The following is a 22,867-nucleotide window of genomic DNA, read 5'->3' on the forward strand; positions in this document are numbered from 1 at the left end:
TTCCATTGTCCAATTCCTACAAAAATGGAACATTTCCAGAATATACAGAAAAGAAAATAGTATTTAAAGAGTTGAGCCCAACCATACTCATGCATTGCCTAACACCCAGCCATTATTTAGGGATTTGTCTGCAAATGGAGCTATTCAGGAACAACTCCAAGTGTAGAAACATTTATTGCGGAATAAGTGTGTTAGGTTCCTCTGTATCTTAACCCACTTTAAAAGTAATCAAGCAAAACAGGAGCAAGACACACTTATTCTGAAATAACTGTCCAAACATGGAGATATTCAGGAATAGTCATTTTTGGACAGCTATTCCTTAATAACTCCATGTATAGATAAGCCCTTATACTCCAAACTTCAACTTTCAATTTATAGGAATAATCCATTTGAGACATATTACGCCAGTATTTTATGAGCAATTAAGACTCGAAGTATCTATGTTACAACCTAAAGCAATGCTAGTTCTTCCATCTCTTATGGACATATACCGACATATCAAATATGGGTATTAGCACAGATATACCTGTATGCTGAACCATAAGATCCTACGTTAGATTGCTCACCTTATAATTATACTTCCTGAAAGACATAGTGCATGACACTCATTCTTGGATCTCAGCTCCCAAGTGCCAGACAGGCAGAACTCCTTAGGGTATTAATGTTTTGTTTTTATCTCTGAGCACAGAAGAATGTGGGTTTGTCTACACTTACTGGGGGATCCACGTGTGGCGATCAAGGCATCGGTGGTCGATTTAGCAGGGCTAGTGAAGATCCGCTAAACTGACCGCAGATTGCTCTCCCATCGACTTCAGTACTCCACTGGATTGAGAAGAGTAAGGGAAATTGATTGGAGAGTGTCTCCCATTGAGATCGCATAGCGTGGATCCCGTGGTAAGCAGATCTAAGCTACCTCGACTTGAGTTACACTATTCATGCAACTCAAATTGCGTAGCTTAGATCAACTTTTGCCTGCAGTGTAGACAAGGCCTCAGCCATTCCGACCCCATTGGAATAATGCTCAAAGTCAACACACCTTGCTTAAAGCACAAATTCTATGGGCAATCCCATCACTATAGGATCCTATATAAAGAGCTGTTGGATCCTACTTCAAATTGTGTCCACTCCTACCAGAACCTCTAAGAACCTTTTTACGTCAAGAGTATGGAAAAAGACCTCAAGGAGATGGAAATGCAGTAGGCATGGGAAGAATGTTGGCAATACAATAGACTCAGTAAGGTGGAATTCCAACATCAACTTGGAGACGGCTGAGTCCACAACCGTATGAAACACCCCAGAAGGTAGGCCATTAGCGCCTGAAGCTCACTCTACAATATGAAGTCATTACCACCAAGAAAATGCCTTTATATAAGGAACCTGGGTTCACATCTACCAACTGGCTTAAAAGAGAACCTGTGTCAGCTTTGTCAAGAATATATGAAGATCCTGACACCAGCAGCTTCTCAATAAAGTGTTGCAAAAGGATCTTTCAAATGATCTATTTAAGACTAGTTTATAAAAGGCTGAAAGGGCAGCCAAATGAACATAGCTAGAGCACAGAGGCCATGTCTACATTGGGACACTGAGGAAAATTAATCCAAAATTAACTAAAGGTGTGAATCTAAAGTGGATTAAACTGCATAAAATTTGTGTTGAAACTCTCATTCAGACTTAAAGTGGCCTTAATTTAGGTTAGTTAATTTTGTTTCTTTATTCAAAAATGTAAAGTTTAATCCACTTTAGATTCACACCTTTAGTTAATTTGGATTGAACTTCTTGAGTATCCTAGTACAGACAATCACATTTTGACTGTTGAAGTATTTTGCATAGGCCAAATGAAGTTGTTCATGTGGGCCCATTTGTACCCCACTGCAAATGTTTTTTCACTTAACTGCAATTTCTTCTTACAGATGGGTTCTGAAGCCACGAGAGGCCTTTAGATGGTACTTTTGAGACACCATAATGCAAAATAATGCACACTGGAAAACATAATCCTAACTATACATACACAATCATGAGGTTTAAATTAGCTGTTACCACTCAAGAAAGATCTTGAAGTCATTGTGGATAGTTCTCTGAAATCATCCACTCAACGTGCAGTGGCAGTCAAGAAAGCGAACAGAACGTTGTGAATCATCAAGAAAGGGATAGATAATAAGACAGAAAATATCATATTGCCTCCATGGTATGCCCACACCTTGAATACTGCGTGCAGAAGTGGTCGCCCCATCTCAAAAAAGATATATTGGAATTGGAAAAGGTTCAGAAAAGGGCAACAAAAGTGATTACAGGATAGAACAGCTTCTGTATGAGGAGAGACTAATAAGTCTGGGACTTTTCAGCTTGGAAAACAGGCAACTAAGTGGGGGGATATGATAGAGGTCTATAAAATCATGAGTAGTATAGAGAAAGTAAATAAGGAAGTGTTATTTACTCCTTCTCATAATACAAGAACAAGGGGCCACCAAATGAAATTAATAGGTAGCAGGTTTAAAACAAACAAGTATTTTTTCACACAATGCACTGTCAACCTCTGGAAAACTGCTTGCCTGAGGGTGTTGTGAAGGCCAATACTATAACGGGGTTCAAAAGGGAGCTAGATAGATTTTTTGAAGTTAGGTCCATCAATGGCTATTAGCCAGAATGGGCAAGATTGGTGTCCCTAGCCCCTGTTTGCCAGAAGCTGGGATTGGGTGACAGGGCATGGATTACTTGATAACCTGTCTGTCCATTCCCTTTGGGGCACCTGCCATTGGCCACTGTCAGAGGACTGGATGCTGGGCTTGATGGACCTTTGGTCTGACCCAGTATGGCTGTTCTTATGTACCATGCCTGTAGAGCTCTAAACAGGGTAGGAGCCAATCTGTTCTGGAAAGGGCTCCTACACTGGAATAGAATGAGGTGTCCTGACTGGGAGCAATAATTGAGGGGAGAACCTCAGTCTGACAGAATGGGCTTTGACCGCTTGCAAATGAGTTAAGAATCATACTTGTCTGGTCAGTTTGGGGTTATTCAGATAACTTTTGTTCCTCCTGAACTTTGCTAGGACACTTGTTTCCACAGGAACTAACTGAAGGGCATAGAGGATCCTCCTTTTCCCAATGGAAAGAAAAAAATGTGACCAGTCAAATTGGACTCTTCTCCATACCAGAGGCAGAAGAATATTATCTTCTTGCTCATGTGAGAGGAAGAACTTCACCTCTTGTGTTTTCCATTAAAAGAAAATCTGATGCACCACTTCCTGAACTAGAAACCACTCAATGAGGATTTACCAGGATTGCCATCAGTCCATAAGAGTGTTCCTTTGCCACTTGATACATGGCAATGAGGAATGTCTTATTGGACAGAACTCACTCTTGCCCACATTTTAGTGGCCCAGGAAATGTGACCCAGTACCTTCCCACACATCTTGAGGAAAAATGGGATTAGATGACAGTAGGTGGAACAATTGATAAATTGCCCCGTTTGTTTGTTGCCTCTGAAGCATCTGGCATTGGTCACTGTCAGAAGACCCATGGCCGTTTTTAAGCTACATGTTTGATTGTTTAAACCAGAACCGCCTTTTGATTAACAGGTCTCCAAACATCTTTGATCTCATTTCTAGAAAATATCTCCTGTTCATGGAGAGAGAAAGTTTCCTGGGTGTGGAGTCACTCTGCATGGGCTTTCTAGACTGCTACTAAAGCAAACACAAACATGAAGGTATGTCATCTGGACACAGTCTCTGACCTCTGCTGGGATTTCAGAATCTACTAAGTTGTCTTCAGATGAAACATGCCATAGGTATTATGAAAACCTAAGTGGCCAGGAGATCCAACATTCATAACAGGTCTAAGTAGTTGCCTTCTGGCATCAAGCCATACTTAAGTGTTTGGCTCTGAGGGATTGTTTCTAGAAAAGCCAGAGTTGTTCCCCATAATGCCTTTGTACTCAAGGTACATATGTAGCCACATGTGACACCACTGAACAGCATTCCCATCACCCAGTTAGAAGATGCAATAACCTGCTCATCCATTAAATAATTGCCTCAGAATTCTCAAGGGATTGAGTATACAGTCAAAATCTTGAGACAGAAAAGGAAGTCACAAAAAATAAAACTTCAGAATGAATAAGTGCTCAGTCTGGGAGGAAAGTTTTGGATTTTCCAGAGCACCAAGCTAGAGGATAAAGACCTTTTAAAGCAACAAGTGAGAGGGAACCAACTTATCTGTTGAGTTAAAGAAGGAAGAAGCCAAAGTCCTTAATATCCAAAGTAAAGGTTAGACCATGGAACTGAAATTCATGAGATGTGCTGAGGCCAGTACCTCATGTGTATTCCCAAGCTAGCAGTGGTAAGTGCAGCAAAACAAGTATAAAAACAAGGATCCAAGCACAAAGCCGGAAGGAGTAAAGCAGAAGTTCTCAAACTGTGGTTCGTGGACCACCTGTGGTCTGCAAGCTACATTCAGGTGGTCTGCAGATAGTTCCCTCTAAGGACCCTGGGCGGCCGCACACAAGAGAATGAAGGGCCACCCACCTAATTAGTAGAACTGCGCAGGTGTGGCTCCACTAATTAGGTGCCTGGACCCTGGAAATGATTCACATGTAAGGTGAGGTGGTGACCTTGAGGGGATTAAGGGGTATGTGGGAGTGGGCAGTGGGGTAAGAAGAGGGGCTGGGGGAATTTAGGATATGCAGGGTTGTGGCAGCCTAAGAAAGAGGCAACTTTCCTCAGCTGCAGGGCTGCGGCTGCCAGGGAGAGAGACGGTCCTCCTTCCCAGCCTCAGCTCTGTGGCGGGGGAAGATACCCTGTCCTTCCCAGCCCCAGCTCGGGAGGCTGCTGTGGCAGGGGAGAAAGGGAGAGACCCCCTCCTTCCCAGCCCCAGATCAGGAGAGAGGGTACATCCATCGCCTTAGAAAGGTAAGACTATTCATATTAAAATATGAATTGTGCACTTTTATTTGTAAAACAAAAAAAAGTTAATTAAGTTTTTTTAAAATATATTGCTTTTATCCAAAGCGCTTTACTACATGCATCTGACAAAGTGGGTATTCACTCACAAAAGCTTATGCTCCAATACATCTGTTAGTCTATAAGGTGCCACAGGACTCTGCCGCTTTTACAGATCCAGATTAACACAGCTACCCCTCTGATGCTTTACAATAGTTAGCTAATGGAACAAACAACATTTGGAAAGATCATTAAGTGGTCTGCAAAAAAAAAGTTTGAGAACCACTGAAGTAGACCATAAAGGACACCCAAATACTGTTGAAGCTGAATGTAATGAAGACCTGCAGCAGCAGCTGAAGAGGCATAGCTCCTGTAGGGCGCCCCGCTCTGCATGGTCAAAGAGGAGCTGACTAGAAAGATTAAAAAAAGCAACAGTTAAAGGGAAGAGTTAGTGCCTGAGCACCAGGGAAGTCCTTACAACCCTAAACACTTTAAAAAAACTTGGAGTTCAGCACAAATTCCTAGGGAAGAAAAATTGAGTGAAAATCCTTCAGATGGTATCTTTCAAGAAGTATAATAATCTTGATGTTAAAAAATTAAGTTCATCATACTATCATTTATTTTAACTATGCAGCCTAAGAAATAATTAAATGCAATATTAGTACAATTAGTCTTTGCTAGTATCACTTAATCTGGGTATTTTCCCAAATCCTTGTAGGGCTGTAAATTGACACAACAAAATCTCAGTAGAAAAGAGCCACAGGCCACTTTAGGTGAACAAAATTATCTAAGACAGAAGGGATTGTGGAGCAACTGTACTAGTGTAGTGAGGCTGTCTACCAGAAACCATTACAGGTTATTTCTTCTTTCTTGTTCTCCACACCAGTCTAATTCAAGAAATAGGTATGTTATGGATTGCCAAATTACTGGGACGTCTGTTAAAATCAAATCTTTATTGTAACTATAGGTACTATATGTTGGGAATACAGCTTTTCAACAGATAATGGTATGACCATATGACCTCCTAATTCTTAAAAGAATTTACCCTATGACTGTTTATACCTGCAAAATCCATTTTACACCATGTAGATATAATTTAGCATTAGCTGAACACAGGCTAGGAAATCCAGAGAGCATTTAAGTACAAATTCATTCTTCTAGATGCATTGTATGTAGATACAGGTACATTCACCTTACAGTGAAATGTTATTTATGAAAATTGCTCCGGGTAATATGTTTACAAAGTAGGAACAATATTTCCTTTTTTCAGCTGAAAGTAATAATTTGCTGGGTCCCAGCAGGTGACATTTCAGGAGAAAACAAACATTTTTATTTGTTTTCTCCAGCCAAAATTTCCCATATGGTGAAAACTGAATTCAGACATTACTTGGCCTGAAATAGGAAAAGGTTATATTTAAAATAAGGTATTCTTGTTCAAGTGATGAGAGTGATGTTCTTGCAGTTTTTCTCATAGCATGTTTCCATTGTGGGTACAATATGGAACTAGAACATTCTTATGAGCAAGAAATTAGAGCCTAAATTTAGTCTCAAGTCCATTTCTAGGCACCTAAATCATTAGTTTTCAAGAGTGCTGAGCACCCATTGTGGATCTCTCTGAAATACTACAGGGAAGTACACATCCTGTTAAACATCACTGAAGTCACCTGGGGACAAATGGGAGCTGCTGGATAACGCGCACTTGAAAATTTATGCCACTTATTAGGTGCCTAAATCAGGATATGGAAAATAACTTTAGGAGCAACTTATTTAAAAAAATCTTGGCTTGTATCATTTTAGTCAAGTGTATGTAAAGTCAGCGTTATCAGAGTATAGAAAAAGATTTAGTAGTTCTCCTACTCTTCTAGCTGCAGGAATGTTCACACAGAAAGCAACATTTAAAGATAACTTGGGTAGCTGAATTCAAAAATTTAGAACAAACGTCCTCTTAAAGACTGATGCATGTTAATATTTCACAAAGGTATTGTTAGTTTACTTGACTGAAATCAGCTCACTAATTTATTACAGCTTTGAATGGTCTTGCAAAGTTTTTCAGGCAATGCCTTCCACTAGTGCCACCATACATTTTTGTGGGATTGAGGCTATCTTGCTGGTGAATTACTCATTTCAGGATTATAAAGCATCTGCACTAAAAATGGCTGTCCATTTAAGATTTTTCATGTGTCAGATTCAACAATTCTATTAGATGATACATTGCAGTCCATTATACAACTAATTTACTAAAAGAATCTGTCTCAAATTTTGTGCTGCTGTAGTCTCCCACTTCACATTTTGAAAGCGAAGGTAATAAGTGAACAACAAATTCTGGTCTCAAAACTGACTACTCGCTCAAACTGAGTTCTCCCACTCTTCTTCCTATTCAGTTTGTAAAAGCTATTTCCTACTGAAATCCAAGAGATTTCCTGCAGTGGGCAGCTCATGGACACTGAATATATGAGATATCTGGGGCAAACAGTTCTAGAGAATCAGTTAATTAAGCGCCCCAGAGCCTAAACACCCACAGCTTTGGACATGCACAGAAGCAATCCTAGAGAACTCCATGATTGTTTCACTGCAAATAGCCTATATTCAATGAAACATATACAGTGCTTTGTGGCTCTACTGCAAGAGCTATTCTTCTAGGCCAATATCTCTTTACATGCTATACTATAGCTCCCATTATTTTTGTACTTTACCATAATAACCAGTATTTCCAATACTTTTCTAGTTCTTCTGCACCAAAGGAATATAGATTAAACCCTATATCATCTTATTTATATTGTGGTAGCACCTAGGAACACCAGTCTTGGAACATATGGACGCCATTGTGTTAGGCACTGTACAAACAAAATGTCTTTCCTTGCCCCAAAGAGTTTATAATGTAACACCAAATATTAAAATAGTTCTAAGAATTAGCTGGTTTATATCCTGTGTCTTACGTCATATTGTCAGATCTGTAGAAGCAGGCTGACTCTTCAAGCCAATCTTGATAAAAGATCATTAAAACAATGATACTGAAGCACACAGTCGTGGAATAAGTTGCTACCTTTAGTGATGTATCAAAAACTGAAATCTAAATCACTTGTTTGACATGGCTTAATCAGAAGTCCTTTAGATACTGCTTTGTTAAGTACCAAGGATACATAATATAAAAATTACAGTTAGTAAAAAGTTAAAACGTTAGCAGCAGTAGCTCTGATTTCAAAGTAATTTGTGATCCTGAATCACGAAATTAATAAAAAAAATGGATTCTTTATTCTGCTGATAGTGTTTTCAGTTTAAACTTTCACTTAACTCCATCATTAATGAGACTTGGAAATCCCCCTGGATATAACTGTACTGCCAAAATAGGAGTATTTTGTAACTTAGCATTAGCCTCAAAAGAACTTCAGAGTACAAGATATGGAGGGGTTAGTTATATACTAACCATTTATTATTCAGCAAGCACACTACAAGAACACTGTACTAAGGTCAAGCAGAATTTAATGATATTTTATACATCATGGGCTCCCTACTTATTTGGGAGAAAGGAAACATTACCTTTAACATGATATTTTAAATGCTTATGATTTTCCTATGTTTTAGTAAAAGATTAACTGCTCTGTTGAGGACATTCTTCAGAGCCAGCGTACATGCTTATAGTACTTCTACTGAAGTGGGGTTTCTTAAAAAAACAGAAATCTTGCATGATTATATAAAAAATGATAGAAAGTTTAATGCATTTAACTTGCGGTTTCATGTTCATGAAATAACATTCTATATATGATGTAACATGAACCTATACACAGTTTAGTTAGTGGCCACTAAATACTTCTCATATAAGATGAAACTTTTACTAACCTCGCTGCTCTGATTTAGTTCTGGCCAGGTCTGGTTTAGGGATGGCATTGATGGAGACTTGCTTGGAGGTGCTTCTGCTGGAGAGCTGGAGTAACCTACCTCACCAGACTGATCTCCAACTTCTGAAATGACAGGAACCACTATAAATCAAAACAAACATTTAATTGAGCTCGTCGTTGAAAAGCTGCTGATGCCTCATGGAAAACATAGGTTATGTCTACACTACTGACCTTATAGCAGCACAACTGTACCGCTGCAGCTGCGCCACTGTAACATTTCCTGTGTAGCTGCTCTATGCCAGTAGGATAGAGCTCTCTCGCTGATAATTAAACCATCCCCAATGAGCAGCGGTAGCTATGTTGGTGGGAAAGCATCTCCCACTGACCTAGCGCTGGTCCACACTGGTGGTTTTTTTCACTCCCCTGATTGACAAGTTTTGCCGACAAAAGTGCTAGTGTAGACAAAGCCTCCATTATTTTTTATCCTGCACCCTACAACTCCTTATTTGCCTTTTAGACACCTACATGAAACCATCTCCACCTGCTTCTTCAATTGGTTCTTGTAGAAATAGTTTTGTCACTGAGAGGACAAGCATCTAATAGTGCTTTACATCTTACTAATTCTTACAACACTTGTGAGGAAGCAAAGTATAACTCCCATTTTACAAATAAGTGATTTGCCCAAACAGTTGCTGACAGACAACTCAAGAGTTTCCACTCTTAATTCCCATGCTCTAACCTTCAGGTAGTACTGCCTCTCCCAGGATCCTCTTGAAAAACTAGAACTTGAAGTATTATTCTGTATCTTACTCCTCTTATTGCTTAATATCCATGGGCTGCACATAATGGAGACTGGGGGAGGCTAAGCGTTCCCAAACCTTGCGCCACGGGAAGTGGGAGGGGGAAAAGGACAATGGCAGATTACTGCACAGGCCCATGGCGCCTGTGGCCAGGGGCCCCAAATTGGCTGGAAAAATCTCCCCCCGCTACAGCCGCGGATCTGAGGAGCTCTCGCTCCCTACCACAATCTCAGGGCTGCAATGGGGGTGGGAGGGTGAGAGGGAGAAGAATGAGAGGTGGACAGGCCCCACAGGGAAAGAGGCAGAGCGGGGTGGGACCATTGGTGGGGCCACAGACGGAAGGGGTGGAATGGGGGAAGGGCTCTAGGCTCAGAGCTCTGGCCAGGCTGAGAGCACCGCTTTGATTCTGGCCAGGAATGAGAGCTTGATTCTGCCTGGGGCTGAGCTCTCAGCCTCCCTCCGTAGCACAGACTGAGCTCTCACCCCCTCTTTGTCCCAACTGGGGCCATGAGGGGAAGGGGTCGAGCTCTCAGGCCTCCCCAACCCTGGCTGAGGTCATAGGGGGGCTGGGAACAGTGAGCAGGCATGTGACCATGGCTGGTAGAGGCAGGGCCTTGGCCAGAAGAGGCAGTGCAGGGGGATAGCCTCCCCAAGGGGAAGCTTCACCCACTGCCCCAGTTAATATCCCAAAAAGTAAGGGCAGATTCTTGGAAATTAAAAATATATTATACAATTTTCTAGTCTTTGATGAGGCATCAGCTGTTTTAACTGTATTTAATCTCAAGAGTCAGGATTTATGGGTATTATGTTAACACAGTGATGGCAGACGTTTGAAACTAGGAACTTCTGTTTCCTGGTGGTATAACATAATGAGCAATCTATTTGATAGTTTAGAGAATGCGTATTACACCATGATGAGACAAATTTCAAATGAAAAAAGTTACAGCATTTCACCTAAAATCAAAACCATACTGGATATCAAACAAACTTCCAGTATGAACAGAAACAACCTCTTTACTTGAAAGACATCAATATTGAGAGATTAAACATCAATACAAATTGTAATCTGAATATAAAGACAGAAGAACATATAAAAGATCTATTAAACCACCTAGTCTGCTCTCTGATATCAAAGAACTGTTCCCTGCAATATATTCTTCACTGTTTGAGTTAACCTTCTTTTAAAAAACTCAAGCAATTGGGCTTCCCTTCACTACTTTTCAGAGATTATTCCAGTCTAACAATTGTCATATTTATGATGTTATTTATTCTGATTTTTCCTTAATTTCACCCCATTTCACCGAGTACTACTGAATAATCTCTCTCCCTTTGTGGCATTAAGGTATCTAACAAGTTTTTGAAGCACATAATTCCTCCCCCACCAATTTTCTTCTGAGCATATTATATTACAGAACAGTAGCACTGTATGCTCTCCCCTTGCCCAACTCCCAAAAATCATGTAACATCAAAGTTTTGAAGTTCCAACTTTTTGTGCCCACCTGGGCCTCAAACTGTGGGTATATCTATGTTGCAGCTGGGAATAAGCCTCCCAGCCCAAGCAGACAGACTCAAACTATCTTAGTTTGAGTTAGCATAGTAAAAACAGGAGTGTGAATGTTGAAGCTCAGGCAGCCAGTCAGAGTCTCCGCTGAAGCTGCAAAGTCTACACTGCTATTTTAGTGTGCTAGCTCAAGTGAAGCTAGCAGTCTGTTACCCAGGCCAAGAGACTCACTCCCAACAGCAGTACAGACATACCCTAAAACACTGATTCTCCATAATCTGCTCAGAATGAATTTCAACTAGTGTCTGGCACCATTCCCTCTTTGGGGAAGCAACATTTAAAGTGTGATTTAGGGTAAAAAGTTAGCTCTACCGTGTGTCTCAAGCAAAATTAATGGGGCCAATGACAGTCATTTATGCACATACTGCAGGACTGAGGCTATGTTGCAGACCAGAGTATTTACAGGCAACCTGATGTCAGAATAAGTGGGTGTTCCATGTGACATACTATGGTTACTGAACTGCAGAGTACCCATACAATGAAAGTTTGAGTCCTGCTCTCAGAAGCTTTCTGAGAATGTGTTGCTCTGTCTGAATTCTGCAATAGCTCCTTCTGGAATTTTGCCCTAATAGCAAATATTTTGGTTTAAGAGCCAATACTTCAAAGTACTCTAAAATCTGCACACATTTCCAGAGCTTATTTTAGAGGTACTACCAAGGAAATTAGCAGTAAAGAGGAAAGACTAGTAAAAAGCAGCAGCAGGGTAATGTAATCTTAGGGCACGTCTCCATTACAAAATTAAATCTACTTAAGTTAGGTTGACTTAAAACAGAAGGGGCGGTTGGATGGGGCAGAGGTTTGGGGAGGGGGGTGGTCAGGGGATGGGGAACAGCGGGGGTTGGACAGGTGTGGGAGTCCGGGGGCAGGGGTGTGGATGGGGGTCAGGGCAGTCAGGGGACAAGGAGTAGGGGGCATTGGATGGGTTGGGAGTTCTGAGAGGGGCAGTCAGGGGGCGGGAAGTGAGAGGGGTCGGAGGCCGGGCTGTTTGGGGAAGCACAGCTTGCCCTACCCAGCCCTTTCGGAACCCCGATGTGGCCCTCAGGCCAAAAGGTTTGTCCACCCCTGTTCTATATAATACAAATCACATGGGCTAAAAACACAATCTCTGCTTTCATTTAAAAAACGCAATCACCCAACTCCAGGAGCTGGTGCTTTAAAAACCCCCTATATCACAAGATTTGTCACAAGACAAATTCCCAAATATTGCCAATATTGGGATTTTCTGCTCCCTTTGCTTGCTTGAAGATTTTTATACAGAAGTTTGAACCATGCAAGTGTTACCTTAAGAGTATTTTAGGGAAAAAAGATCATTAAAAGGTTTGTGTTCAGAAGTTTTGTATAAAAGAGTTATTACTGAGGCAAAGTAAATACAATACTTGATATCAAATATAGGTAATTTTGCAACCCAGACAGGGTGGGTATTATGACTTAAAAGATTATTTTTTATTTGCTGCAGATTTAGCTGATTTTAATGCAACAGATGACCACTGAAAGACAGAACACTATGTCTTGCAGAAGGAGATCTGGTCAGAAGCTGGGGCTTTTAATACCTGGAAAAGTGGTGTAAGAATTCTGACCCTAGGTCAGGGATTCTCCCAAGAATTTTTTTGATGGCCTCTGTGTGGGGCCACCAATTCTTCCTGGTAGCTGCACTGACCAATTTTCCTAAAATACTTAATTAACTTCAGGAAAAACAAAAATATGCATATATACATGTCCAAATCATTGTTTTATTTATGTAGGGTGGTTGTGTGTTTTTTTGTTTGCAGACAATAATAAAAATAACGTACAGTTGTATTTTGGTGCCCTTGGCCCTTGCTGCTTCCTCTAGCTCTCCACCCATTGCCTCTGGCCACCTCTACCTCCCCCCATGGATCCCAGAGTGGTGACAGGTCCCCTGGAAATCCCCCTTCAGCAGGGACCTAAGCAGAGGTGGGCCCCCTGCGGTTCTTCATTAGCAGTGGGCCTCTGGTTTCCACCCAGTGTTCCCCCGACCTCAGATTCAATCATGAGTATTTTTAGTAAAAGTCATGGGGCTGTGATTTTGTTTTTTGCCCATGACCTGTTCCTGACTTTTATTAAAAATACTCATCATTATATCATAGTCTTACTTATGAGAGCATGTTAGTATATGGGTATGACGATCAGACAGACATTTAAGGTCTATTTTGAGCACCCGTATAAAGACCATTAGGCCTTTAGATTTAATAAAGAAATTTATGGTTGAATGGTATCGTGGTGATACCATGTATGTAAAAATGAACAAACATCACCACTACCACCACTCCCCCTCCCTTTGGGGGCTTGTCCAGGATCCCACTGACATAATTTTGGTTGCTCCAGACCCTTGGACAGAAGGGACAGCATCCTATCCTCTAGGGCCACTATAAGGGTCTTTTACAGGGAAGTTCAGGAAAAGAAAGGAAATGGAGGGTATATTAAGTACCTATGCATATCCATTTTTGGCAAAGTACAGCAGAGGTCCATTGACTGCATGGAAATATTGACTAGGAGAACCCCATGGGAAGTTATGGGGAAAAAAACTAACTGCAGCTTTCTTAAATAATCACAAAGCAAACAAGGCACAGTTTGAAGGCAGCGGGCTTTCAGGAATTGTATTTGGCAGCTACAGTTCTGCAGGCAAAGTATACCACCTTGAGGAATGAATGTAGAAAAAATAAGAATCAGCTCAGTGAAGCCATAGAAGCAAAGCAGCTAATAAGCTGAATGAGAAGACCGAGGATGTATGTTCCCAACACCTTGTCGCCAGTGAAGCCTGGTAGGCTACAGTAGCACAAAATGACATACTGAAGTTAAAGTATAAAGTGCTAGATGTGGAAATATGTGAAATTAAAAATTACAAACTCTGAGAACACTGCAAAGCTCAAAGAGAACTGAACAATCAGGGTTAGCAGAGGTACTGGAAACAACATTAGGTGAGAAGGGAAAGGAAGATGCTCGGTTTGATAATGAAAAGTTATGCAAGTATAACTCTGTACAGTCCCACCCAATAGTACTCATAGTAGTCAAACAAATTATCTAACGGGAGGTCAGGCGGTGATAACTACCACCTGCCTCCCCAAAGCCTTAACAGTCATTTTGAAGGAAACGGGTCTGTAAATGACCAACTATGATGATTGCTTAGGCATTTAAGGCACATTTGCAGCAGCTGTATAAAGACCATTCGGCCTTTAGATTTAATAAAAGAATTTTGGTTCAGTTGGTGTTGTGATGATGATGATAATAATAGGTATTATTATTCCTACAGGTAGACTGAAGGATTAGGTAGGCTTTCTACAAAATATGGTCCAGGAGCAAGGGTTTAGTTTAATAAGCTAGAAAGTACTGTAAGTTTACCACTTTCTAACTTGACACTGTAAAATAGTGAGAAATTAAGTCTGAAAAGCACCCATTCCTCAGGTCTCCACAGATCCGTAAGCTATAAGTAAGGCAACTGCTACTTCCAAACAGGTATACCTTGACAGTCATCCAAGAAAGGAACAGATTTAGCTTGTTTTTCTTTTAAGGAAATGGCATTACTGCAGTAACCTGGCCCGAATGCAAATTTACAAGAAAAAAAAAAATAATGGAACTACTTCTGAATTACGTGAATGGTTTAAGGCTCTATACTCAGGTGATAGTGGAAGATATTAAAAATGTTACTCACATAACAGGAATTGAAATGTGAATTACTGCACATTTCAGTGCCAACAGACCATAAAATGTCATCCAAGCCACCAGTCAACAAGAATACTGATATAATTTACTTATAAACAGCATGAGACTTCAAACATGCTAAGTGTACATACAACTCGTCTGACCAGATGCTCCGATATTTTTAATTCACATCTTCCTTTCCTCCTGTTTGTTTTCGCTCTGTGACACTTTCTAAATTATTTAGGGCAAAGTCTTAAATACTGGCACAGCCCTTTGCACAGTGTGGTCCTGACCCTGACTGAGCTCCTTAGAGCTACTGTAATGCAAACAGTTATCCTCCAGCTTTTGATGTGTATGTGGAGAAAACTGCTGATGTGACCCCATTCAAATTCAACACATTGGAGGACAGCAATGTAGAATAAGATACTATAGGATTGTTACATACATCTGCAGCCTCTATTTAGATGATCTGGTTGTCCTTTCTGGCCTTAAACTCTAGGACTATGATTTGTGTGAAATTCTAAGTGGCCCCAAGATATTGTAGACAGTATTTTTTCTATAAATGTAGTAGTACATGAAAAGCTTACTTTTACTTGACATTTGATTATCTTCTTCCACTAGCTTTTGCAATTCATCATGCAGTAACAGACAAGAAAGTCATCTCTGTCCCAGAGACACTACAATCTAGTTTAAGGTAGAAGCACTGTTTAAATAGTACACTGCATGATCCGGCAATGGTTTAATCCAAGAATTGAAGGTAGCAGTTTAAATATGATTTGTTACATACTTTCTGATCACAAAAAGTATATGGTTATGCAGTGTTTAGAGGAGGAATTTGCCCAAAAACATGTAAGAGTGGACAGCAAGTTCCAAGCATAGAGCACAGCAGCATGGGAGACAAAGGAAAAATCCGTTAAGGAAAGGACAGAGAGGTAAGGGTGTCATTTTTCAGATCCTTGAAACAGAGGATGAGAAACGTGAATTTGATACAAGAGGGAAAAGCCAGTGATGTTACTCAAATAATTCTGCTCTTAAAATAATTTTCACAATCCATTAGGTGTCATATTTTGGCAGCAACTAGAGGCCTCAATCAAAATCAGGGTTCCACTTTGGTTGATGCTCTGTACAGAGTAGAAGACTCTCCTTTGCCCAGAAAGCTTATTATCGGAGAAAAGCTGCATCCCATTTTGCCCAGCCCAAAGTACACATGGCAAGATATGCTCAAATACTATAAATTGAATTTGAAAAAAAAAATTCTTACATTTTTGTGAATGCTGTTGGAAGCAAGTTTTATTGCAGTGTGGCTTTCACACAAGCATTACAGAAGCTCAATTTATTCGTGTCTTTAGGCTGGTCTGCAGTAGAAAAGTTGAATCCATGTAATTTGATCTGCCAACTAAACTAGATGTATTAGCTTAACCTAAATCGATATAAACGAGGACTAACAGGTTTAAATGCATCTATAACTAGGGGCTTGCACTGGTGTAGCTACAACAATTTAGTTCCACCAGTAACTTTTGCTAAAGCCCTTAATCCTACTCAAAGAAAAGATCTTAATTCACTAAAGACTGAACATTTTACTGTGAGCGCACTCAAGTCAACCCGTTTAAATAAAATAGCAAGTGAGCTCTAAGAATATTCTAGAGTTGCCTACATGAAGCAAGACACGAGGCCTTCACAAGCACAGCCAGGATTAATGGAGCGGGTCAGAGACTATCTACCATGCTAGGGTCCCACAGCAATGTCACAAGAGTTGTCATTTTCATAATGGAGATCAGTGCCATCTTGATTTTTATTTTGGAAAAGCTTTCCCATGATTTGGAAGGCCACTTCACACCTCATATATAGAGCTCATTGTAGCATTTTTGACCAGGAAATTTTCAAATTTTAGATGAAGCTGCAGCCAGCTGCAAAACTTTCTGGTTTAAGGTCTGGTCTACACTTCAAAGTACAACTATTTTGGTTAGAGTTGATTATTATCACTACTACTACTACAACAGTAATACAGGTAAAAGCCTTAGGGCAGATGAATTTATACAGGCATAAAGATTACTTACACTAGAATGGTTATTCTTCCCATATGAGAGTAGGTATACCAGTAAAAAGCACCTTTATACTGATGTAAAAGATTCCACACTTCGGGGAGCAGCTCCACTTAGTTAAAGCAGTACAACTGTCTAGGTGCAGACAACCCAAATCAATGTTCAATGCTCTTAAACTGCTTCATATGTGAAAAAGATTAAATGAAAGTTTCAGATTCAAACTTGGAGGTTCAAATACAGCTTCTGTCTTTAGAAGTGGGCATTAGTAAATTAAGCCTTGGAAGAATGCCCCTAAATTTTTGAAGTTAACGTAAAAGGAAAGATAGCTATTGCACTTAAGTAGAAACTTGGTGCACAACTGAAAGCCAGAAGTGAAATTCATACTTTCGAAGTAGAGAGAAGAAGAGTGTCTGACTGACTTTTAGAGTTACCTATATCAAATATCTAAATCATTTTAGCAAAGATTGGCAAATACTTCAGCTCATGAGAGGAAAACACTGAAGAATGACCACTAAAAATAGATATCCCTATTCAGTGGTCACCATACCATGCACACCCATAGCAGAAGGAAAAAAAAGTTGTGTTCCTACTGATTTTAAAAAAACAAAAAACAAAACAAAATCACCTGATTTTTTTGGGTCAAATGACTAAGATTTAAGATTTAGTAGTAGTACTAATTTGCTACTGTCCTTAAAAGTGAAGTAAGAGGAAATACAAATCCAGTTTGTATCCTTTTTGCCTCTTTATGACGTGTGTCATGGCCCAACTGGTTTCTATTGATTGCTAAATCTTGTCTAATTTTTTCCCCTAGAAGGCTATCAATGACTGGTAAACTAGGCTGATAAAAGTCACCAGTAACAAGGAAGTGACACCTGAAAACCACTTCCTCCAAATTTAACTAACTTTCTGGTAATACCTTACAACTGTCATAGCGAATAGCTGTTCAAGCTTCAGTTACTCAGCATCTTCATATAAAGGACCAAGGAAGCTCCCATTCTAATTTCCTTGGCCTTTCTACAGCAAAAAACAGCATGGTCCAACGGAGAGGGCACAGAATGGTTTCCATTCTCTGCCCTTCCATAGGCTCTGCACACCTCAGTTTCCTCATCTGTAAAATGAGGCTAATATTTTCCCACCTTAGTAAGCATTTTGAGACATATGAAATTTTTTTGTATTAAATATGTATTCAGTGTGTTAAGTATTACTTAATTTTAATGCCAATTATTGTAAGTCCTCCAGCGCAAAAAAAGAAAAGATTTAACATTCAAAGCAAGTTTGGTATTTCTGAAGTAAAATTTTAATATAAATTTCAGGGCTTCTTTATGCACTGTGAAGAAGCAAAAGATGAGCACAAAACAATTTACTTCTATATATATCATTTACAGGAAATGGTAGTTTGCATTTTCCATTCAAGAAAATCAAAGTGGTTTACAAATATTAATGAACAGGACGCATCACATCCTTGTCAGGTAAGTAGTCCATTCTACAGGTAGGGAAACAGGCACAGAAAGATTAACTGGCTTATCCAAAGTCACAGAAGTCTGTGGCAGAGCTAGGAATAGTATTCAGATCTCCTGTGCTTTAACAACAATGCCATCCTTCTTCTCCCATAGGTAACAATGGCTGTATGTAACATTTTCACCAGCATTTATATGACTTAGGAGCCTAAGTTCTATTTTCAAAAGTGACTTTGGCATTTAAGTACTAAGCATTAAAACCTCTCAAGTCAAGCAAACACTTTTGAAAGTTTTACCCTCACGTATTACATGACTCAGGATAGTGGATCACTTCACGTACCATCATAAAATAAATTAAAACTTCTAAGTTTATTTGCAATTCTGCAAATATCAGCTATTTGGTTGTAACCTTAACTGGATTGTCATCTGGACATACAATGAAGGTTCTTTAGCAACACACATCTTACCTGTTGTGTCTTCCAAATCAATCAGTTTGGGCATTAAACTTTCAGGTAGTTTTTCAGGTAAGTCATAGCCATTCTTCCTAGCAACTACCAGATGAAAAGCAGCACAGAACTCATCCAGTGTCAATGCGCCATCTTTATCAAAATCAGACAGTTCCCTAAAAGGAAAACTTACTATAAATAAAATCAAATTCCTCTCTAAACCATTTTATTTTCAGATTATATTCTTTTGTTGCCTTATCTGAAAGACTGTTAGATGTGTATTTTATATAATTCCATTTCCCGTGTTAATACTTAGGACCTACAGTGCTATGCATTTTGAGTGTTCTTTAATGACAGAGATGAGTCTTCATTAATGACGGGTTCTAAAATTAACGACTGGGTTTAAACTCATTTAATATTACATTCTAAGTCTTTAGTTTACTATCCTTATTTTCTGCATTTTTAAGCACTGATGGTTCTGCTCAGCACTATCTGCAAAAATTAAATTAGTGGCAGATAATACAGCAGTTTTTCAGCATGTAGATATTACAGTTTGATACTTTGCATACTTTTATTTAATGAGGGAACAATCTTATTTAAATTAGAATCCAAAATGTAAGTTATCTGAACAGCTAATGAAGGAGACCAAATCTGCGGAGGACGAGTTATTGAATGATCATGTCTGGCATTGTAGCACTCTTTCTACACTGAAATGAAGAGTAAGCTTTTTGTTTAAGTCATTGTGGGACTTTAACAAACTTACCCAGAAGCATGTGTGACTAAATGAAATACGCATGACAAAAATGCATCTTTTTCCGTGCAATTTCAACACACTTTGGTTGTGTGAAGTACCTGACATTGTGGACTCTAGCTCCCTGTTAAGTAGGGGCCCAGTCCTGATCCCACTGAAGTCAGTGGAAAATGTAATATTGGCTTAAATGGGAACAGGATTGACACTAGAATAGCACTGGCATTTTGTGCAGGCGACACTTTCTAGGAAGGAAGATGAAAGGTGCTGACTGATTGTCAGACAACCCTAATATGAAATAGTGCAGTTCTCAAAAATAGCTACCCCAAACTTTGACACTTCACACTTACCAAATGTGAGAAAGCTCAAGAATAGGTAGTTTTGATTTGGTAAAAAATTCTTTAGCTGCAGACCCTGAAATATTAAAACAATAATGCTTAATATTTATTGCAAGCTTACCATTCTAAGGCTCTTAAAGTTTATGGTAAAAACAATTAAACAATTTAGCAAAGGGTCTAAGGGAATAGTGCTAATTAGAAGAGTAAGACTAGCAAAGCTGACCTATTATAAAGACAAATTAGTTTCAAAGCTTCAGTTTTTTTAATCACAGTGGAGCTGTACTGTACCAATAATTCAGTAAACGTAGGACTTGACAAAATGATATATAAATCCACGTCCACCAGCACGCTGTCTTTGAGAATACAAAATTGCTATACCTATAGTAACTTCTGTGTTTAAAGAACTCACCTGGAATAAAGCCGTTTAGATCAGGTTGAATGGTTTTAAACTGATTTACATAATACTGCCTTTGTTCATCAGTTATTTTCCAGGGATCATCATAACTACTCGATTGCCTACGAATTTCATTTGCAGTTGTAGCTGATGCTACAGTTCGTACTGTTGTCTGGTCCTGCAATGAAACATTTTTTCCTCAGTATTATCTGTCTAAAACAATCACATGGACTGCCATTGTCTCTAGACTACTTGCCTTCAAAGTTTAGTTATTTCTTGTAGAAGTTTAAGTGTTGCAGGAAGCTGTCAGCAAATTGCATATTTGGGACTATCAAGCTATAGGAAATATTTCTGCACATTAAATGGTGTAGAAGTGATTGCAATTATGTAAGCAACAAAAAAGTATGGAGTGTATGCAGAGAAAGCAAAGTACAAATATTCTCAGTTACTTTTAAATTTGGCTTTTCAAATGTTAGCAAATTTTTAATTTTGAAAAACTTTACTAGATTAAAAAGGTATAATACTTAACAACGCAATGATACAGAAGTATCTGTTGGGTAAATAAGCATAGAACAGATTTCTGAACTCCACAACATAGTAAATTTGGGTCCACAGTATGAGTCTGCAGTGAAAGTATGAAAAAGATGATTGCAACATTAATTTGAATGAAGCAAATCAAATGAATACCAATAAAATGTCACACCTGGACAGAAGCAGGATGCATGGCTAAAAGAGTACTGGTTGGTGGGGTATCTGCAAAACTGACCCAGTTTTCTTGATGTGGTGGCGGGGAATGGCCAGACCATATGGGATCACCAGTAGTAGATGAGCCTGAAAGCAGAAGAAACAGTTCCCTTTCAAAATATAACAACCTGAGGAAAATTTAAGAAAACTTTAGCTGGATGAAGTCCATGGAAAACCGAAATAAATGTGCTACCTAGAAAAGCACATTAAAATTGTGAAGACAATCAGAAACCAGACTGTAGTAATGTGAAAAAAATTCAAAGGCTATTCTCCAATGCCTTATTGTAATATTAGTATTTTATACTGAACAATACTCCTTTAAATATACACAGTAAAGAAAAAGGATGGGATTGCTTACTGTCACTGGTATTTATAAATTTTAGAAAAAGATCTGGGTTGTGAACAGGTGCTATATCAAGAATAATTAAAATGAAACTTCTTCATATTTTTCCCTTCAAAGAGAACTGAGAAGAGAAACCAAACATTGTACTGAGAGGCAAAGAAACTAATTCATTTATTTAAAGTTGTCATATGGCATTCCTGCAATTCAGATATCTTGTGCTATTTCTATTTTTTTCCTTCTTAATGTTTTGATTTGTAATTCCAGCAACAGCTCTTTTTTTTGAGCATCCGTTTTCTTGATAACTATAATTTAATAACTTAACTCTGTTGCTAAGGTAGTGTGACACTTACTCAACAATACTCGAATCTCAAGTCCGTAAAATTATGTAACATGGTGGTTGAGAGGCTTACCAAAAGCCGTACAGACTTGTTTTTCATAAATGTGTTCTGTTCAGTGAACTTATTTTGATTATGTAGTGTTGGATGTTCAGTGCTTTAATAACTTAATTATACTGATGTTTAAATATCTATAGCAGCTTTTTTTTTTTGGCATCTGAGTCACCCAATGCCAGGGGTATAAAAGTCTCAAGCTCCTCCAAAGTTGTGATTCAATAAAAAAAATGAAGGAAGTCTTGGGAAGGAACAGGATAATCAGGAAAATTTTAAAAATTTGCAAGAATCACAAGACTCAGGTCTGTTTCCTACATCAAGTAGAAAATATTAAACTCCTGGAAGACCAAGGAGCAGTTGTGAAATTGGCTCCCTTGAAGATTTTAAACAGAATGAAGGTTGTACAGTGCTTTTGTACAACCAAATGCAATATTGAGGTTATGTTAAATTCTCACAAGCACATTTCTACCTCATGCATCCAGTGCTAAAGATGCAAGAAGTGGGTTCATAACTTACTATTTGACTCTCATGATACGATCATGAAGCCTACACTGCACATCCGAAGAAAGGAGAAAACATTCACCACATTATAGTCTGTTAACTCTTCAACTTGGAGCCAAATTTATGCAGCAAGAACAATTAAGCTGTTCTTAGGATGGGTGTCCATAAGTAAGTTACCATGAGAGAACTTTGTATATATAAGCAGTTCTTTCACAGAATTTGAGTATTATCAACAAATCCAGGTTCATGGAGATTATGGATAGAGAACACATCATTGTTAGTGAACAGAATAGGCAAAACCTCAAAAAAAAAACAAGGTAATGAGACATAACTAAAATGTTAAGAAAAAATTGTGACTGGGACTATTTATATGTAATTCCAGAATTACTCCATGTTTATATGTATTAAGATTAAGTGTGATGAAGTTACCCTTTAGGCTGGAGACTTGATTAGAGAATATTAAGTCACTTTTTTCAGAAAAAAAACTACTCAGAAAAACAAACTGTACAGAAAACTTTTACCTGTTACTCTATCTGCTAGTGTGCATAGTACATTGTCGGGGTCTATTATACTTTACATACATTGCAAGAAAAAATACAGGATATTACTTAGATTTGTTTCCGGAGAGCTTTCTCCCACTTGTAAATAGGGGAAGTCTAATATAGGGGGAGATGTTAGATT

General features: G+C 38.9%; 1 protein-coding gene across 14 annotated transcripts in view; it reads right to left on the reverse strand.

The window, feature by feature from the left end:
- REPS1 (RALBP1 associated Eps domain containing 1) overlaps positions 1-22,867 on the reverse strand; it is a 106,899-nt gene that overhangs the window by 29,169 nt on the left and 54,863 nt on the right. For 6 of the 14 annotated variants that reach the window (XM_073337463.1, XM_073337462.1, XM_073337466.1 and 3 more), the window contains 5 exons: positions 20,913-21,040; positions 20,225-20,387; positions 19,828-19,891; positions 18,751-18,905; positions 8,768-8,907 (listed from right to left, as the gene is read on the reverse strand). In XM_073337463.1, the coding sequence (XP_073193564.1) occupies positions 8,768-8,907; positions 18,751-18,905; positions 19,828-19,891; positions 20,225-20,387; positions 20,913-21,040 (650 nt within the window). The remainder of the gene's footprint in view (positions 1-8,767; positions 8,908-18,750; positions 18,906-19,827; positions 19,892-20,224; positions 20,388-20,912; positions 21,041-22,867) is intronic. The other 8 variants (XM_073337464.1, XM_073337470.1, XM_073337468.1 and 5 more) reach the window with 4 other exon arrangements.

Source organism: Lepidochelys kempii, chromosome 3 (assembly GCF_965140265.1).
Source record: "Lepidochelys kempii isolate rLepKem1 chromosome 3, rLepKem1.hap2, whole genome shotgun sequence".
Classification (NCBI taxonomy): Eukaryota; Metazoa; Chordata; order Testudines; family Cheloniidae; genus Lepidochelys; species Lepidochelys kempii.